The following is a 15,789-nucleotide window of genomic DNA, read 5'->3' on the forward strand; positions in this document are numbered from 1 at the left end:
TCCTCCAAGCATGCAGCTCGCTGGAAGCAGCGCTCCGCGTCCTTGGAGGGGCGCACGTGCTCAATTCCGCGTCAGGACTACTGGGCCCGGCGATAAAAGTCCCGGCCCTGAAATTTACCGCTCCCCGATCTTTCGGCAGAAGAGTTCAGGTGCAACTAGGAACAGGACTAATTTTAAGAAGGTGGAGATACCAAGTGAAGAAGTGACTTGTCCTGCCCCCCCAGTTCCATACACAAAAAGAGAGGGAAAGATCAATTGGGCTGTTCCCTCTCCCTCTTGCGCACCTCTCTTTCCTCCTTTAAGACGCTCCTTAAAATCTACCTCTTTGACCAAACTTTTGGTCATCTGCCCCAATATCTCCTTATCTGGCTCGGTGTTAAATTTTGTTTGATAATCGCTCCCGTGAAGCGACTAGGGACGTTTTTCTACGGTAAAGGCGCTATATAAATAAAAGATGCTGTTGTGTTGTTCCAGCTGGGAAGTTAAAAAGTATTCAGCAGGTTCACCTCCCGGAAGGGAATCATTGTAACACTGGAAATTGGGAAGATATAGAACAGCGCTTCACACGCATAAAAGTAGAAAAATAAAATGCTGCAGGCATCAAATTGGCCAGATTGCGTGATAGAGTTCTCTCTAACTAAAGCTCCCTGCTAGAATACCACCGAGTGTGCGTTCAGGTTTACCAAATAAACTCTGGATCAGCACAGGTCGGAAAAACAGATTGAAGTTTATTAAATAAATGTAATTTTAAAAAAAAGGTACAAAATAGATGCAGGAGGCCACTTGGCTCATCATTGTTCATCCATCCATAAAGAATATATATTTCCCCGATCACAGCACCCAATTGTTCCTCAAATTATTCAAAGTTTTTTGCCTCCACTATCCCATCTGGAAGTTCATTTCAGATGTTTATCACTCTTTGTTTGAAATATTCTGATATCAGTACAAGTTTTGCCTTTTACTTGTTTGTTTGAATCTTCCACTTGTGTTTTATCTCAAAGTGGTGTCCAGCACTGATCCTTTCTGTACTGTGTGCTATCTTAGGTAACTCGGTTAAGTTTCCTTCCTCGTGGGCTTTCAGGGCTGAACTAGCCCACTGTCTCCAGTCTTTGCACAAAGCTTATTCCCCCCAACACTAATGATCAACACTTATCCCTCGGTCAACAATACTAAAACAGATTAACAGGCCACTTACCTTGTTGCTGCTTGTGGGACCTTGAGGGAGTCAACGGTGCCAACTTTCGAATGAGACATAAACCAAGCTATCTGTTCAGGTGGATATAAACAAAATCTCCTGCCAATAGTGGAAGTAGAGCAGGGGAGTTCTCCTGGTTAACAATTTCCCCTCAACCAACACCAGATGAACTGGCTATTCATCTCACTGCTGTCTGTGGGACCTTGCTACGTGCAAAATGGCTGCCGCTTTTCCTACATTACAATAGCGATTGCACTAGTGGGGTACCGCAAGGTTCTGTGCTGGGGCCCCAGCTGTTTACACTGTACATTAATGATTTAGACGAGGGGATTAAATGTAGTATCTCCAAATTTGCGGATGACACTAAGTTGGGTGGCAGTGTGAGCTGCAAGGAGGATTCTATGAGGCTGCAGAGCGACTTGGATAGGTTAGGTGAGTGGGCAAATGCATGGCAGATGAAGTATAATGTGGATAAATGTGAGGTTATCCACTTTGGTGGTAAAAACAGAGAGACAGACTATTATCTGAATGGTGACAGATTAGGAAAAGGGCAGGTGCAAAGAGACCTGGGTGTCATGGTACATCAGTCATTGAAGGTTGGCATGCAGGTACAGCAGGCGGTTAAGAAAGCAAATGGCATGTTGGCCTTCATAGCGAGGGGATTTGAGTACAAGGGCAGGGAGGTGTTGCTACAATTGTACAGGGCCTTGGTGAGGCCACACCTGGAGTATTGTGTACAGTTTTGGTCTCCTAACCTGAGGAAGGACATTCTTGCTATTGAGGGAGTGCAGCGAAGGTTCACCAGACTGATTCCCGGGATGGCGGGACTGACCTATCAAGAAAGACTGGATCAACTGGGCTTGTATTCACTGGAGTTCAGAAGAATGAGAGGGGACCTCATAGAAACGTTTAAAATTCTGACGGGGTTAGACAGGTTAGATGCAGGAAGAATGTTCCCAATGTTGGGGAAGTCCAGAACCAGGGGACACAGTCTAAGGATAAGGGGGAAGCCATTTAGGACCGAGATGAGGAGGAATTTCTTCACCCAGAGAGTGGTGAACCTGTGGAATTCTCTACCACAGAAAGTTGTTGAGGCCAATTCACTAAATATATTCAAAAAGGAGTTAGATGAAGTCCTTACTACTAGGGGAATCAAGGGGTATGGTGAGAAAGCAGGAATGGGGTACTGAAGTTGCATGTTCAGCCATGAACTCATTGAATGGCGGTGCAGGCTAGAAGGGCCGAATGGCCTACTCCACCTATTTTCTATGTTTCTACTTAAAAAAAAAAAAGGTGCTATATAAATGCAAGCTCCATCTTTGCTTCTAGTGGCTCTTCACAAACGCGCCCGACGGAAGCATGCAAGTGCTGATGTTACGAATACATTCGACCCAAGGGGAGTCTTGCGCCCCAACTATGCACGTCGTGAAATCGTGGGCCATGCAGCTGCCGCTTCCCCACACGCTTGGCTGGCGAACGATGCTCCCTGCCAGTGTGTTTATGACACTGTCCTCCTTATATCACAGCACAAGATCAAAATCCATGTCCTCGGGGTCCAGGAACTCATCCCCCAGTTTCTTCCACCAAGGGCCCCGTGTGAACTGCAGCAGGGTGTTGTGGGACTGCCTGGCTCTGGCTGCAACAGGACCGCATCTACTGTTAAACACCTCTGTATCCTTCTTCGTGGCCTCCTTCAGGCTCGGGGCGTCTGGATGGAACGAGACAAAAAAAAGATCCAGTTTAAAACACAGAGTAATTGTTTGCACTAGTTTTTTTTTATGTCTGTACCTGTGCTCCCTGGACTCCGCCCCCGACGCATGCGCGGGTCAGGAACTTGGGCTGGGATGGGGTCAGGAACTTGGGCTGGCATGGGGAAGGGAGGGGGGGGGGCTCAGAAACTTGGGGCAGGATGGGGGAGCTCTATCCTGGCAGTCAGAATGGCTCGAATTACACTTTGCAAAGTCACTGAGAACTTGGTCTGGGCGGTTCTAGAGAAACGGCTGAGTGTGTCTTATCCTCCAAGAGGACCAAGCAACAATCAGGTCACGTGATCATGGAGAGCCAATCAGAGCATTTTGCTCGTGCAAATAAGCACGTCCTTAAAAGAAAAGGAATGCAGGTGACTACACAAGACAATGGGCCCAAGTTTCCACACGATAAAAAAACGGGCGCCCCTCCGAGCTGGAAAAAAAACGCGCAATTCTGGTGCGCCCTGCAGCTCCTTGTCTGTTTGGCGCGGCGCCCAGGGGGGCGGAGCCTACACTCGTGCCGATTTTGTAAGTGGGAGGGGGCGGGTACCATTTAAATTAGTTTTTTTCCTGCCAGCAACGCTGCGCATGCGCGTCGGAGCGTTCGCGCACGCGCAGTGTGAAGGAAACATTGGCACTCGGCCATTTTTGTAGTTCTTTGTAGCTGTTTAATTTTTGAACATTTTTTAATAAAAGCACATTGCCATCAGCACATCAGCACTGAGGCTTCTTGCAGCAGTGAGAAGAGTGCAGGAAGCCTCAGAAAGTTGAGGCAGCCGTTTCCCTCCCCCTCCCCCCCACCCGCCGTCGGGAACAAACGGCTTTCTCCTCCCCGCCCCCCCGCGGGAACGAACGCCTGCAGCATTCTCCCTGGCTGAAGCACTTTTACACAGGTAGGAAGATGGTTTATTTAATCTTTTCTTTGCTTATAAATGTTTATTCAGGTTGGATTTATTTGTATATTTGTAGAAGTATAAATAAGGATTTATTATAGAATTTAATGACTTCCCTTCCACCCCCCTCCCCCTCCCCCTCGTTCTGGACGCCTAATTTGTAACCTGCACCTGATTTTTTAATGTGTAGACAAGGTTTTTTCAGTTCTACAAAAATCTTCACTTGCTCCATTCTAAGTTAGTTTGGAGTACGTTTGCACTGTGGAAACTTTGAAATCAGGCGTCAGTGGCCTGACACGCCCCCTTTTGAAGAAAAAATTCTGTTCCAAAGTGGAACTGTTCTACCTGACTAGAACTGCAGAAAAAAAAAGTGGAGAATTGCGATTTCTAAGATAGTCCGTTCTCCACCAGTTGCTCCTGAAAATCAGCCGCAAATCATGTGGAAACTTGGGCCCAATGATTCCAATTGACTAGTGCGGGAATGCGAGCAGAACATCAGGGCTGGAGATGCTGGGGATGTAATACAGATGCATCTGCATCGGACAGAAAGAGGAAGACAGGTTAACATTTTGGGTTGAACCCTCTCTCAGACCACAAAGTTTGCCTGTTGTGTTGATGTACATATATAGGCCAACCCCTTCACTAATGCCAAACTCAAGCTCTCCCGTGGAAAAATGATTAAAATCACAAATAGGCAGCATCCACAATTTAATTTTTTAGTGCTTTAACAGCATGGTCCAGAGCAGAGTTCGTACACTATCCTTGGACTTTCGACTCCCAACATTTCCTTTTTATTATTTTCTTTTTTTCCCCAGATTTTCCAGCTTGCACCGTTTTTTAAATTCTACTTCACGATTGTTTAAAACTTACCTATCCATTTGTAATTTGTTACAACAACCGACTAAGGCAGTTTAATAAAAGAAAACTCAAACAGACAATTTAAGAACATAAGGACATAAGAAATAGGAGCAGGAGTAGGCTATTTGGCCCCTCGAGCCTGCTCTCCCATTCAATAAGATCATGGCTGATTTTGAGCTGTTCTTCGTTGACAATAAATCACTGTGACATGGCAGTAAGGGTAATCAGGAGCATAATGATGATGTAGTTGTGGAAGGGGGTCACAAATGTGGGATTGCAGCAGCAGCCAAATACAGGAAATCTCCTGCACATTCTAAGTGATGTAAATCTAATCTGAAGGTTGACTTACGGACTTTAAACAAAGGGTCATGTAGCGCAGCGGCAGTCACAAGGCCAGAAGCTCAAGTCTTTGGGATGCACTTTCATTCCAGCTCACTAGCTCGGTTGAGTGCCTGTTGACAGGCCTCAACCAGGCTGCTGGATGAAGATGTGTTTATAGAATCAGAGCACACAAGGTGGCCATTCGGCCCATCGTGCCAGCACTGGCTCTTTGAAAGGGCTATCCGATTAGTCCCACTCCCCCTGTGCTCTTCCCTCCAGAGCCTTGCAAATTTTTCCTTCTCAAATTTTTAGGGCTACAGGGAAAGGGCGGGAGGGGAACGAGCTGAAGTTCTGTTGCAGAGAGCCGGCACAGGCTCGATGGGCCGAATGACCGCCTCCCGTGCTGTAACCATTCTCTGATTCTGTTTTGGAGGTGGGGGGGTGAGGGTGGGTATGTCGGAACTAGAAGCTGCTCTGATTAAAGCATGCCCCCTGCCGGCCAACTACAGACCAAAATGGATTGTAATTGTCACAAAGCTTGCAGTTCGTAGGGATGAAGTCTGCACTCACATTAACTGATACACTCCATCTGCCCGCATACCCCTCCGCCCTGCCCCACTCCCAGAACTTCCAACCCAAGGAAAATTATGAGGGTGAAAGTGTAGGGACACTTGATGGGACATTAGGGGGTCTGCTGCAGGTCACTGAAAAAAGACTGGTGCTCTTTAGTGTCCGCTGTGGCTCAGTGGGTAGTACCCTCACCTCCCACTCATAAGGTTGTGGGTTCCAGTCCCATTCCAGGGACTTGAGCACGATAAAAAATGTAAGCTGAAATTACAGTGCAGTGCTGTGGGAGTGCTGCACTGTCAGAGGTGCTTCTTTCGGATGAGAAGTTAAACTGAGGCCCCACTTACTCTCACAAGTGGACGTGAAAGATCCCATGGCACTATTTAGAAGAAAAGCAGGGGAGTTATCCATGGTGTCCTGGCTAAAATTTATCCCTCAAAAAAGAGTGGGAGAGCTATAGTGATAGGGGACTCTATTGTAAGGGGAATAGATAGGAGTTTCTGCGGCCGCAACCGAGACTCCAGGATGGTATGTTGCATCCCTGGTGCAACGATCAAGGATGTCTCGGAGCGGCTGCAGAGCATTCTGGAGAGGGAGGGTGAACAGGCAGTTGTCGTGGTACATGTAGGTACCAACGATATAGGTAAGAAGCGGGAAGAGGTCCCACAAGCTGAATTTAGGGAGCTAAGAGTTAAATTAAAAAGTAGGACCTCAAAGGTAGTAATCTCTGGATTGCTACCAGTGCCACATGCTAATCAGAGTAGCGGGAGCAGAATAGTTAGAATAAATACGTGGCTTGAGCAGTGGTGCAAGAGGGAGGGATTCAAATTCCTGGGATACTGGAACTAGTTCTGGGGGAAGTGGGACTTGTACAAAAGGGACAGTCTGCACTTGGGCAGGACTGGAACTGATGTCCTAGGGGTAACATTTGCTAATGCAGTTCGGGAGTGTTTAAACTAATATGGCAGGGGGATAGGAACCTATGCAGCGAGATAGGGCAAAGGAATATGGAGTCAGAAACAGATGGTAGAAAGGTAAAAAGCAATAGTGGAAGGCCGAGTAAACAAAGGCAAGAAACAAAAAGGGCCACACTACATCATAATTCTAAAAGGACAAAGGGTGTTAAAAAAACAAGCCTGAATGCTTTGTGTCTTAATGCAAGGAGTATCCGTAATAAGGTGGATGAATTAACTGTGCAAATAGATGTTAACAGATATGATGTGATAGGGATTACAGAGACATGGCCCCAGGATGATCAGGGCTGGGAACTCAACATCCAAGGGTATTCAACATTCAGGAAGGATAGAATAAAAGGAAAAGGAGGTGGGGTAGCATTACTGGTTAAAGAGGAGATTAATGCAATAGTTAGGAAGGGCATTAGCTTGGAAGATGTGGAATCTATATGGGTAGAGCTGCAGAACACCAAAGGGCAAAAAGCTTTAGTGGGAGTTGTGTACAGACCTCCAAACAGTAGCAGTGATGTTGGGGAGGGCATCCAACAGGAAATTAGGGGGTGCATGCAATAAAGGTGCAGCAGTTATCATGGGTGACTTTAATATGCACATAGATTGGGCTAACCAAACTGGAAGCAATACGGTGGAGGAGGATTTCCTGGAGTGCATAAGGGATGGTTTTCTAGACCAATATGTCGAGGAACCAACTAGGGGGGCCATCTTAGACTGGGTGTTGTGTAATGAGAGAGGATTAATTAGCAATCTCGTTGTACGAGGCCCCTTGGGGAAGAGTGACCATAATATGGTGGAATTCTGCATTAGGATGGAGAATGAAACAGTTAATTCAGAGACCATGGTCCAGAACTTAAAGAAGGGTAACTTTGAAGGTAGGAGGCGTGAATTGGCTAGGAAAAAATTAGTGAATAATAGTTAAGGAGTTGACTGTGGATGGGCAATGGCAGACATTTAGAGACCGCATGGATGAACTACAACAATTGTACATAATGTCTGGGGTAAAAATAAAAAAGGGAAGGTGGCTCAACCGTGGCTATCAAGGGAAATCAGGGATAGTATTAAAGCCAAGGAAGTGGACAGAAATAGCAGTGAACCTGGGGACTGGGAGAAATTTAGAACTCAGCAGAGGAGGACAAAGGGTTTGATTAGGGCAGGGAAACAAGAGTACGAGAGGAAGCTTGCGGGGGATACAAGACGGACTGCAAAAGTTTCTAAAGATATGTAACGAGAAAAAGGTTAGTAAAGACAAACGTCCCCTGCAGTCAGAATCAGGGGAAGTCATAATGGGGAACAAAGAGATTGCAGACCAACTGAACAAGTACTTTGGTTCGGTATTCACTAAGGAGGCCACAAACAACCTTCCGGATATAAAAGGGGTCAGAGGGTCTAGTAAGGAGGAGGAACTGAGGGAAATCCTTATTAGTCAGGAAATTGTGTTGGGGAAATTGATGGGATTGAAGGCCGATAAATCCCCAGGGCCTGATGGACTGCATCCCAGAGGCCTTGGAAATAACGGATGTATTGACAGTCATTTTCCAACATTCCATAGACTCTGGATCAGTTCCTATGGAGTGGAGGGTAGCCAATGTAACCCCACTTTTTAAAAAAAGGAGGGAGAGAGAAAACAGGGAATTATAGACCGGTCAGCCTGACATCGGTAGTGGTTAAAATGATGGAATCAATTATTAAGGATGTCATAGCAGCGCATTTGGAAAATGGTGACATGATAGGTCCAAGTCAGCATGGATTTGTGAAAGGGAAATCATGCTTGACAAATCTTCTGGAATTTTTTGAGGATGTTTCCAGTAGAGTGGACAAGGGAGAACCAGTTGATGTGGTATATTTGGACTTTCAGAAGGCTTTCGACAAGGTCCCACACAAGAGATTAATGTGCAAAGTTAAAGCACATGGGATTGGGGGTAGTGTGCTGACATGGATTGAGAACTGGTTGTCAGACAGGAAGCAAAGAGTAGGAGTAAATGGGTACTTTTCAGAATGGCAGGCAGTGACTAGTGGGGTACCGCAAGGTTCTGTGCTGGGGCCCCAGCTGTTTACATTGTACATTAATGATTTAGACGAGGGGATTAAATGTCGTATCTCAAAATTTGCGGATGACACTAAGTTGGGTGGCAGTGTGAGCTGCGAGGAGGATGCTATGAGGTTGCAGAGTGACTTGGATAGGTTAGGTGAGTGGGCAAATGCATGGCAGATGAAGTATAATGTGGATAAATGTGAGGTTATCCACTTTGGTGGTAAAAACAGAGATACAGACTATTATCTGAATGGTGACAGATTAGGAAAAAGGGAGGTGCAACGAGACCTGGGTGTCATAGTACATCAGTCATTGAAGGTTGGCATGCAGGTACAGCAGGTGCGGTTAAGAAAGCAAATGGCATGTTGGCCTTCATAGCGAGGGGATTTGAGTACAGGGCCTTGGTGAGGCCACATCTGGAGTATTGTGTACAGTTTTGGTCTCCTAACTCGAGGAAGGACATTCTTGCTATTGAGGGAGTGCAGCGAAGATTCACCAGACTGATTCCCGGGATGGCGAGACTGACATATCAAGAAAGACTGGATCAACTGGGCTTTGTATTCACTGGAATTCAGAAGAATGAGAGGGGATCTCATAGAAACGTTTAAAATTCTGGACGGGTTTAGACAGGTTAGATGCAGGAAGAATGTTCCTAATGTTGGGGAAGTCCAGAACCAGGGGTCACAGTCTAAGGATAAGGGGTAAGTCATTTAGGACCGAGATGAGGAGAAACTTTTTCACCCAGAGAGTGGTGAACCTGTGGAATTCTCTACCACAGAAAGTTGTTGAGGCCAATTCACTAAATATATTCAAAAAGGAGTTAGATGTAGTCCTTACTGCTAGGGGGATCAAGGGGTATGGCGAGAAAGCAGGAATGGGGTACTGAAGTTGCATGTTCAGCCATGAACTCATTGAATGGCGGTGCAGGCTCGAAGGGCCGAATGGCCTATTCCTGCACCTATTTTCTATGTTTCTATGTAACATAACAAAAACAGAATATCTTGTCATTATCACATTACTGTTTGTGGGAGCGTGCTGTGTGCAAATTGGCTGCCGCGTTTTCTACATTACAACAGTGACCACACTTCAAAAATACTTCATTGGCTGTAAAGCGCTTTGCGAGGTCCGGTGATTGTGAAAGGCGTTATAAAAATCCAAATCTTTCTTTCTTTACATAATCTCGGATAGAATTTGAGGCGTACCTGGGGTGTTGATACAGGGAAATGTAAAAGGACTAGATTCACGGCAAATGTTATGTTAAATACATGAGCAGAAATAGAACTGGGTTGTGTCGCCTATTAATCTGCCGCAATTGCAGCACAAGAAAGCCTTTTTTGTATATAATCCTGCTGGAGACAGCACACAGCCTTTAAAGATTTTACTGTTTTAACTAAGCTTAAGGATACATAGCTCAACTGCTTTTGCTGAAATCAATCGCGCTTATTCTCCTTCCTGTCACATCTTCAGTCTCTTCCCTTCTCACTCCTTACAGCATTGCAGCTGCTACTCTCCTGGGCTCAACTCCACGTTTCGAGAGCTCCCCCTATGGCTGTAGACAGTTTCTCAAGGGACTCAGATCCCTGTCACATCTTTCTGAATCTCCCCAACCCCACCACACCTCACCTGCCCGAATGCTCCTAAAACATAAGAATTAGGAGCAGGAGTAGGCCATTCGGCCCCTTGAGCCTGCTCTGCCATTCAATAAGATCATGGCTGATCTGATCTTGGCTTCAACTCCACTTTCTTGCCCGCACCCCATAACCCTTGACTCCCTTAATATCCAAAAATCTATCGACCTGTATCTTGAATATACTCAAAGACTGAGCCTTCACAGCCCTCTGGGCTAGAGAATTCCAAAGATTCACCACTCTCTGGGTGAAGAAGTTTCTCCTCATCTCATCATCATCATATGCAGTCCCTCGGAATCGAGGAAGATTTGCTTTCACTCTTAAAATGAGTCCTTAGGTGGCTGAACAGTCCAATACGAGAACCACAGTCCCTGTCACAGGTGGGACAGATAGTCGTTGTTGAGGGAAAGGGTGGGTGGGGAGTCTGGTTTGCCGCACGCTCTTTCCGCTGCCTGCGCTCGATTTCTGCATGCTCTCAGCGATGAGACTCAAGGTGCTCAGCGCCCTCCCGGATGCACTTCCTTCACTTAGGGCAGTCTTTGGCCAGGAACTCCCAGGTGTCAGTGGGGGTATTGCATTTTATCAGGGAGGCTTTGAGGGAGTTCTTGTAACGTTTCCTCTGCCCATCTTTGGCTCATTTGCCATGAAGGAGTTCCGAGTAGAGCGCTTGCTTTGGGAGTCTCGTGTCTGGCATGTGAACTATGTTGCCTGCCCAGCAGAGCTGATCAAGTGTGGTCAGTGCTTCAATGCTGGGGATCTCAGTGCTAAATGGCCGACCCCTTATTCTGAGACTGTGTCCCCTGGTTCTAGATTCCTCAGCCAGAGGAAACATCCTCCCTGAATCTACCCTGTCAAGCCCTGTCAGAATTGGTTACAGACAATGAGAGACTTGCCAAAAGCCACCGCATTTCTTTTAACTTAATGCACAGCTTGCCTTCTCCTGCCATATCATGACTCGTATTATCACAATTCGGAGAGCTTTTAAACTTTTCTACATTTTATGCTTTCCTACTCCTTGTATTACTACAACAACAACTTGTATTTAATATAGCGCCTTTAACGCAGTAAAACGTCCCAAGGCACTTCACAGGGGCGATATAAAACAATATTTGACACCCAGCCACAGAAGGAGAAATTAAGACAGGTGACAGAGGTAGGTTTTAAGGAGCGTTTTAGAGGAAGAAAGAGAGGTAGAGAGGCGGAGAGGTTTAGGGAGGGAGTTCCAGAGCTTGGGGCCTAGGCAGCTGAAGGCACGTCCACCAATGTTTGAGTGATTATAATCAAAGATGCTCAAGAGGGCAGAATTTGAGGAGCGCTGATATTTCTTTGGGGGGGGGGGGGGGTGAGTTGTGGGGCTGGAGATTAGAGAGATAGGGATGGGCGAGTCCATGGAGGGATTTGAAAACAAGGATGATAGTTTTGAAATTCAGGCGTTGCTTAACTGGGAGCCAATGTAGGTCAGCGAGCAGAGGGTGATGGGTAAGTGAGACTTGGTGCGAGTTAGGACACAGGGCAGCCGAGTTTTGGATGACCTCAAGCTTACGAGTGGTTATCATTATGATCCTGTTGCCCCATCAGGTGTTCAGCATCATGGTGCTGGTGGCATATGCCTGCTGATGCCTGTGGCAGCTCTTCCTGTCTTGTCCCTAAACGAGGCTGTCATCCATATGAGAGGAAAACAAAATTAAAATACATGCACACTGCCGATCACCACCTCAGGGTCTGTCAAGTGGCAATGTTCACTCATTTTAATCGTGTAACCACAGTACTTGGAGAGTGAGTTTTCCCCGAGTCCGCAGACGCGGCAAGGTGCCTCGCACGGCGTGAGCGCACACTGAAAAATCAAGGGCTCACTCCCCAGGGCTCTCCGACGTCAGCTTGTGGTGTGTGAGGGGCCTCGGATAATCGATCCGGTAGTGTGTAGAGTGAAGCGTACATAAACACAGCAGAAACGTTTTGTAGTTGTATGTGGCGTCTTACAGTCTATTCTCGGAGATGATGCGTCCGGCCACCATAAAGGCAAGACCTGAATGGATGAGTTACTTAAAAGTATTTTGGGCTGGATTTCCGGCTTTGATGTTTTTGGGGCGGCGGGGCGGTAGGTAAAGTTTGCGGCCGGGAATAGTTTGCGCCTCAGTAAGTAACATCGGGCAGCTGGGCCCCGAGTCAGGGGGCGCAGCGGTAAGGGAGATGTTGTACACCTCACCTGGGCGCTAGCATGGAAAAATCCTGAGTTAAAAAGCCGGGCCGGGAGCGCTCCGAGAGACGCCTGGGGGGGCAAACCCACACTCCCCCAAAAATACCACAAAAACATTCCCAAAACATTGCCCACGTCACCACAAGACAAATCGCTAAAAAAAAATTAAAAGAAAAAAAAAAATTCACACTTACCGTAGGAGGCTATGACTTACCTCTCCGCTGCTGGTATCATTGGACCGCCTGATTTCCCAAGCGCTCACTGCGGGGCACGCTTTGGGGCGTACCGTTCGGGTGGGAGTCAAAACTCGGGCCGGTGTCGCAAACAGGGGCGTTGCACACCGGGTGCAGATCTTCCGGGCGGTGCTGCTCCGCGCCGCCACTAAACCTGACCCGAGGATCGCCGCGGGGCGCTGGAGGTTGACCACCTGCCCAGAACACCTCACCCCCGCCATTCCGGGTGAAAAACGGAGCGGAGAGGAGCTGAAAGTCCGCCCCTTTGATTCTTAATTTTACTTATGTTCCCTCGCCAATTTTGCTTGAAACTGGCTTTCTCCCTTTCTGCAAGAATCACTTGTATAGTATCTTTCATGACCTCAGAACATTCCAAAGCACTTTACAGCAATGAAGTACTTTTGAAGTGTAGTCACTGTTATAATTTAGAAAATGCGGCAGTCAATTTGAGTACAGAAAGCTCCCACAAACAGCATTGTGATAACGACCAAATAGTCTGGTTTTTGTTATGTTGATTGAGAGATTAATATTGGCCAAGACACCGGGGAAACTCCGATGCTCTTCTTCAAAATAGTGCCATGGGATCTTTTACGTCCACCTGAGAGGACAGATTTGATGCCTCATCCCGAAAGTGCTTACCCGTGCCAGACATGGTTCCATGGGCGCTGATTGCTTGTCGATTCCTTGCTCAATTGGTTATTGTTCATGCGTTAGCCTCGTTATAATGTTGGCAAGCTATTCAACTTGGGGGGTGCGGGGGCAGGGAGATGGGATATCAGAGCCAAGACTGATGACAACCTCGCCCAACATCGAGGTTGAGAACGTGGAAATTCTCAGCCAGGCTTGCTGGATAGCGATCAGGAGCATGAACCCTGGCTGATCAGCCCCTCCCAAACCCAAAGGCACTGAGACCACCTGAAGCGTCCATACTGGTGCGCATCTGAGATCACCGAACGCAGCAAAGACCAGGCGATGAACTTGTGACCTCGGGTCCGAAATTGCCACTTCCTTTTTAAGGCCCGTTACAGACAATGGGGCGGTAAGGCCTTTCCGTCCGGGGACAGGGAAACAGGTTTCCACCGCGGCCCGTCTTTCCCACCATGCCGACCCCTTACCGTTCGGCGACGACCCTTTATACGGGGGGGGGGCAATTTCCCCGTGGGAGAGCAGTCGCCGCCTGTCGGAGCCCCGAAGTTGCCAGTTGCTGGGGATGGCGGCCGCCCTTAAAGGGGAGGGCGTACCGCCGGCGCCGCCATTTTGTTTTAATTGTCTGCCGTCTCTCGAGTCGGCCAGACAATGGCGGCTGTTGGTTCGGCCGGGCAGCCAACAAGCAGCCCGGACCCCGCTCTTGGTTGCCGAGCTGCTGGTCCGGCCGAACCACTCCCTGGTGGCCCAGTAGGCACAACGGAGGCATCACTAGGCCTCGCAGCATGCCTCCCCTTTAAGTGCCCGCATTCCCCTTCGCTCCCGACTCTGTTCCACCACGCTCTGCTCCGCTCCCACATCCAACAGCACCTGAGAGGCGTCGGGAGCCATCCAAAAAACAAAGTCCAGAATATCACTTCATTCTCCGCCACAGCTCTACGGGTGCTAAATCTTCAGATAATTCAAATTATTCACCCCAAACGTGGACGGACTGTAATTTCCTCCCCCTTGTCTTTCTGGCTCAGCTACTTACCCACCAAGCTCACCGAGCCTGCTGCCATGCAACCTACATTACAAATTCATTTTGTTTTGTTGCCAAATGTGCTTTTGTTCTCTGATTTGCTCAGGGAAACCTGCTCCCAAGTCCAATCTCGAGGTCGTGCTCAGGAGGTAAATGTGCGCATTTTGAAAGGTCACCTAGTGCTCAAGGGGCCAATAGGTATCCCAGCAGCCTACTTACTCATCAGGAGCTCAATATCCGTGTTGATCTGGGCGAGCAGTGCTTCCTGCCGCTGCTCTGACTTTCGCTCCAAGTTTCTACTCATGAGGTACTGGCCCAACATCTCCTGAGCCTGACAATGCCGTTCATTTGTTCTCTCCTCTGACACTTGAGAAACCTGAGAGCAGACATGGATTAGAACAGGGGTGGGCAATTATTTGGGCTGGAGAGTCACTTAACAAGTTTTGGTGAGCCGTTAAGGGCCGGCCATCAATGTTCCCCCGAAGGCGCGTGGCTGCACAGTCACGCAACAATCGCACATACCCGTGCAGACCGTTCCCCAGCTCCTAGAAGAGATACAGCGCATGCCTAGCTGCATAGGTGGCTGGTTGCGCAGCAAATTTAAAGGGACCCCGTGCGAAAAAAATTTAGAGGGAACACTGCATAAACACAACCATTGTATAAACATAAATTCAGATTAGCAGTCAGATGCTATCTTACATACATAACATGCACTCAATATTGCTTAGAAATGAATCCAAGATAAGTGTTGAAAATGTTGTGGTATCGTCTGGTCTCTGTAAAGCAGTGCTGTGAAATATAACTGTCCCCTCTTTAGAGCACGTGTCAACATCAATTCCCCACCTCGGTCATCCTTATGCCCCTCTGCAAAGATTACTAATGCCGGCCCAATTGGTGGCAGATGAGAATTCCCCAGCCGTCGTACTTTGGATGCTGGGAGAGGAAAGATGCAGCACCGGCCACTTTCTTCAGTAAAAGAGTTGTGGAGATGAGCAGCCATGACTCCACTATAAAATGGATAGGGCACATTCGCGTATGCAGTGCATTCTGGGTATGGACGTCCGCCATTGGGGCCCAGAATCACGGAACGGATCCTTTTAAGATCGGGTCAGGGAGAATCGCTTATGCGAATTATTAATTTGAATGAAGTATTACAATGGTTTTACATTGGCTGTAGTTCGGGTCTATTTCTGACCCATGAGAAGTGAAAGTGCATAGATGAATGTGCAGCTCGAGCTCCGACTCGCGTTCTAGTTCTATCCTATCCAGCGGGCTGGGTAAAATGACTTGGCAGGCCGGATATGGCCCGCGGGCCGTATTTTGCCCACCGCTGGGTTAGAACGTTCTGTCCAGTTTTGCCTGCCTTATTTTGGTATCCAGTACATGGAATTAAACAAAGTCAACATGGATTTATGAAAGGAAAATCATGTTTGACAAACCTATTGGGAGTTTTTTTGAGGATGTAACTGATAGAATAGATAAG

The 15,789-nt window shown here is 47.5% G+C and overlaps 1 protein-coding gene across 2 annotated transcripts in view; it reads right to left on the minus strand.

Annotated features, from left to right (window-relative positions):
• Window positions 1–2,235: 2,235 nt before the first annotated feature.
• The window catches only part of LOC139259695 (IQ calmodulin-binding motif-containing protein 1-like), a 109,194-nt gene continuing 95,640 nt past the window's right edge, over window positions 2,236–15,789 (minus strand). The window contains exons 13-14 of one of the 2 annotated variants that reach the window (XM_070875271.1): window positions 14,526–14,682; window positions 2,236–2,903 (exon numbers count right to left, since the gene is read on the minus strand). In XM_070875271.1, the coding sequence (XP_070731372.1) occupies window positions 2,716–2,903; window positions 14,526–14,682 (345 nt within the window). In that variant the 3' untranslated portion in view covers window positions 2,236–2,715. The remainder of the gene's footprint in view (window positions 2,904–14,525; window positions 14,683–15,789) is intronic. The other variant, XM_070875270.1, reaches the window with a different exon arrangement.

The sequence above is a fragment of the Pristiophorus japonicus genome, chromosome 3 (assembly GCF_044704955.1).
Source record: "Pristiophorus japonicus isolate sPriJap1 chromosome 3, sPriJap1.hap1, whole genome shotgun sequence".
NCBI lineage: Eukaryota > Metazoa > Chordata > Chondrichthyes > Pristiophoridae > Pristiophorus > Pristiophorus japonicus.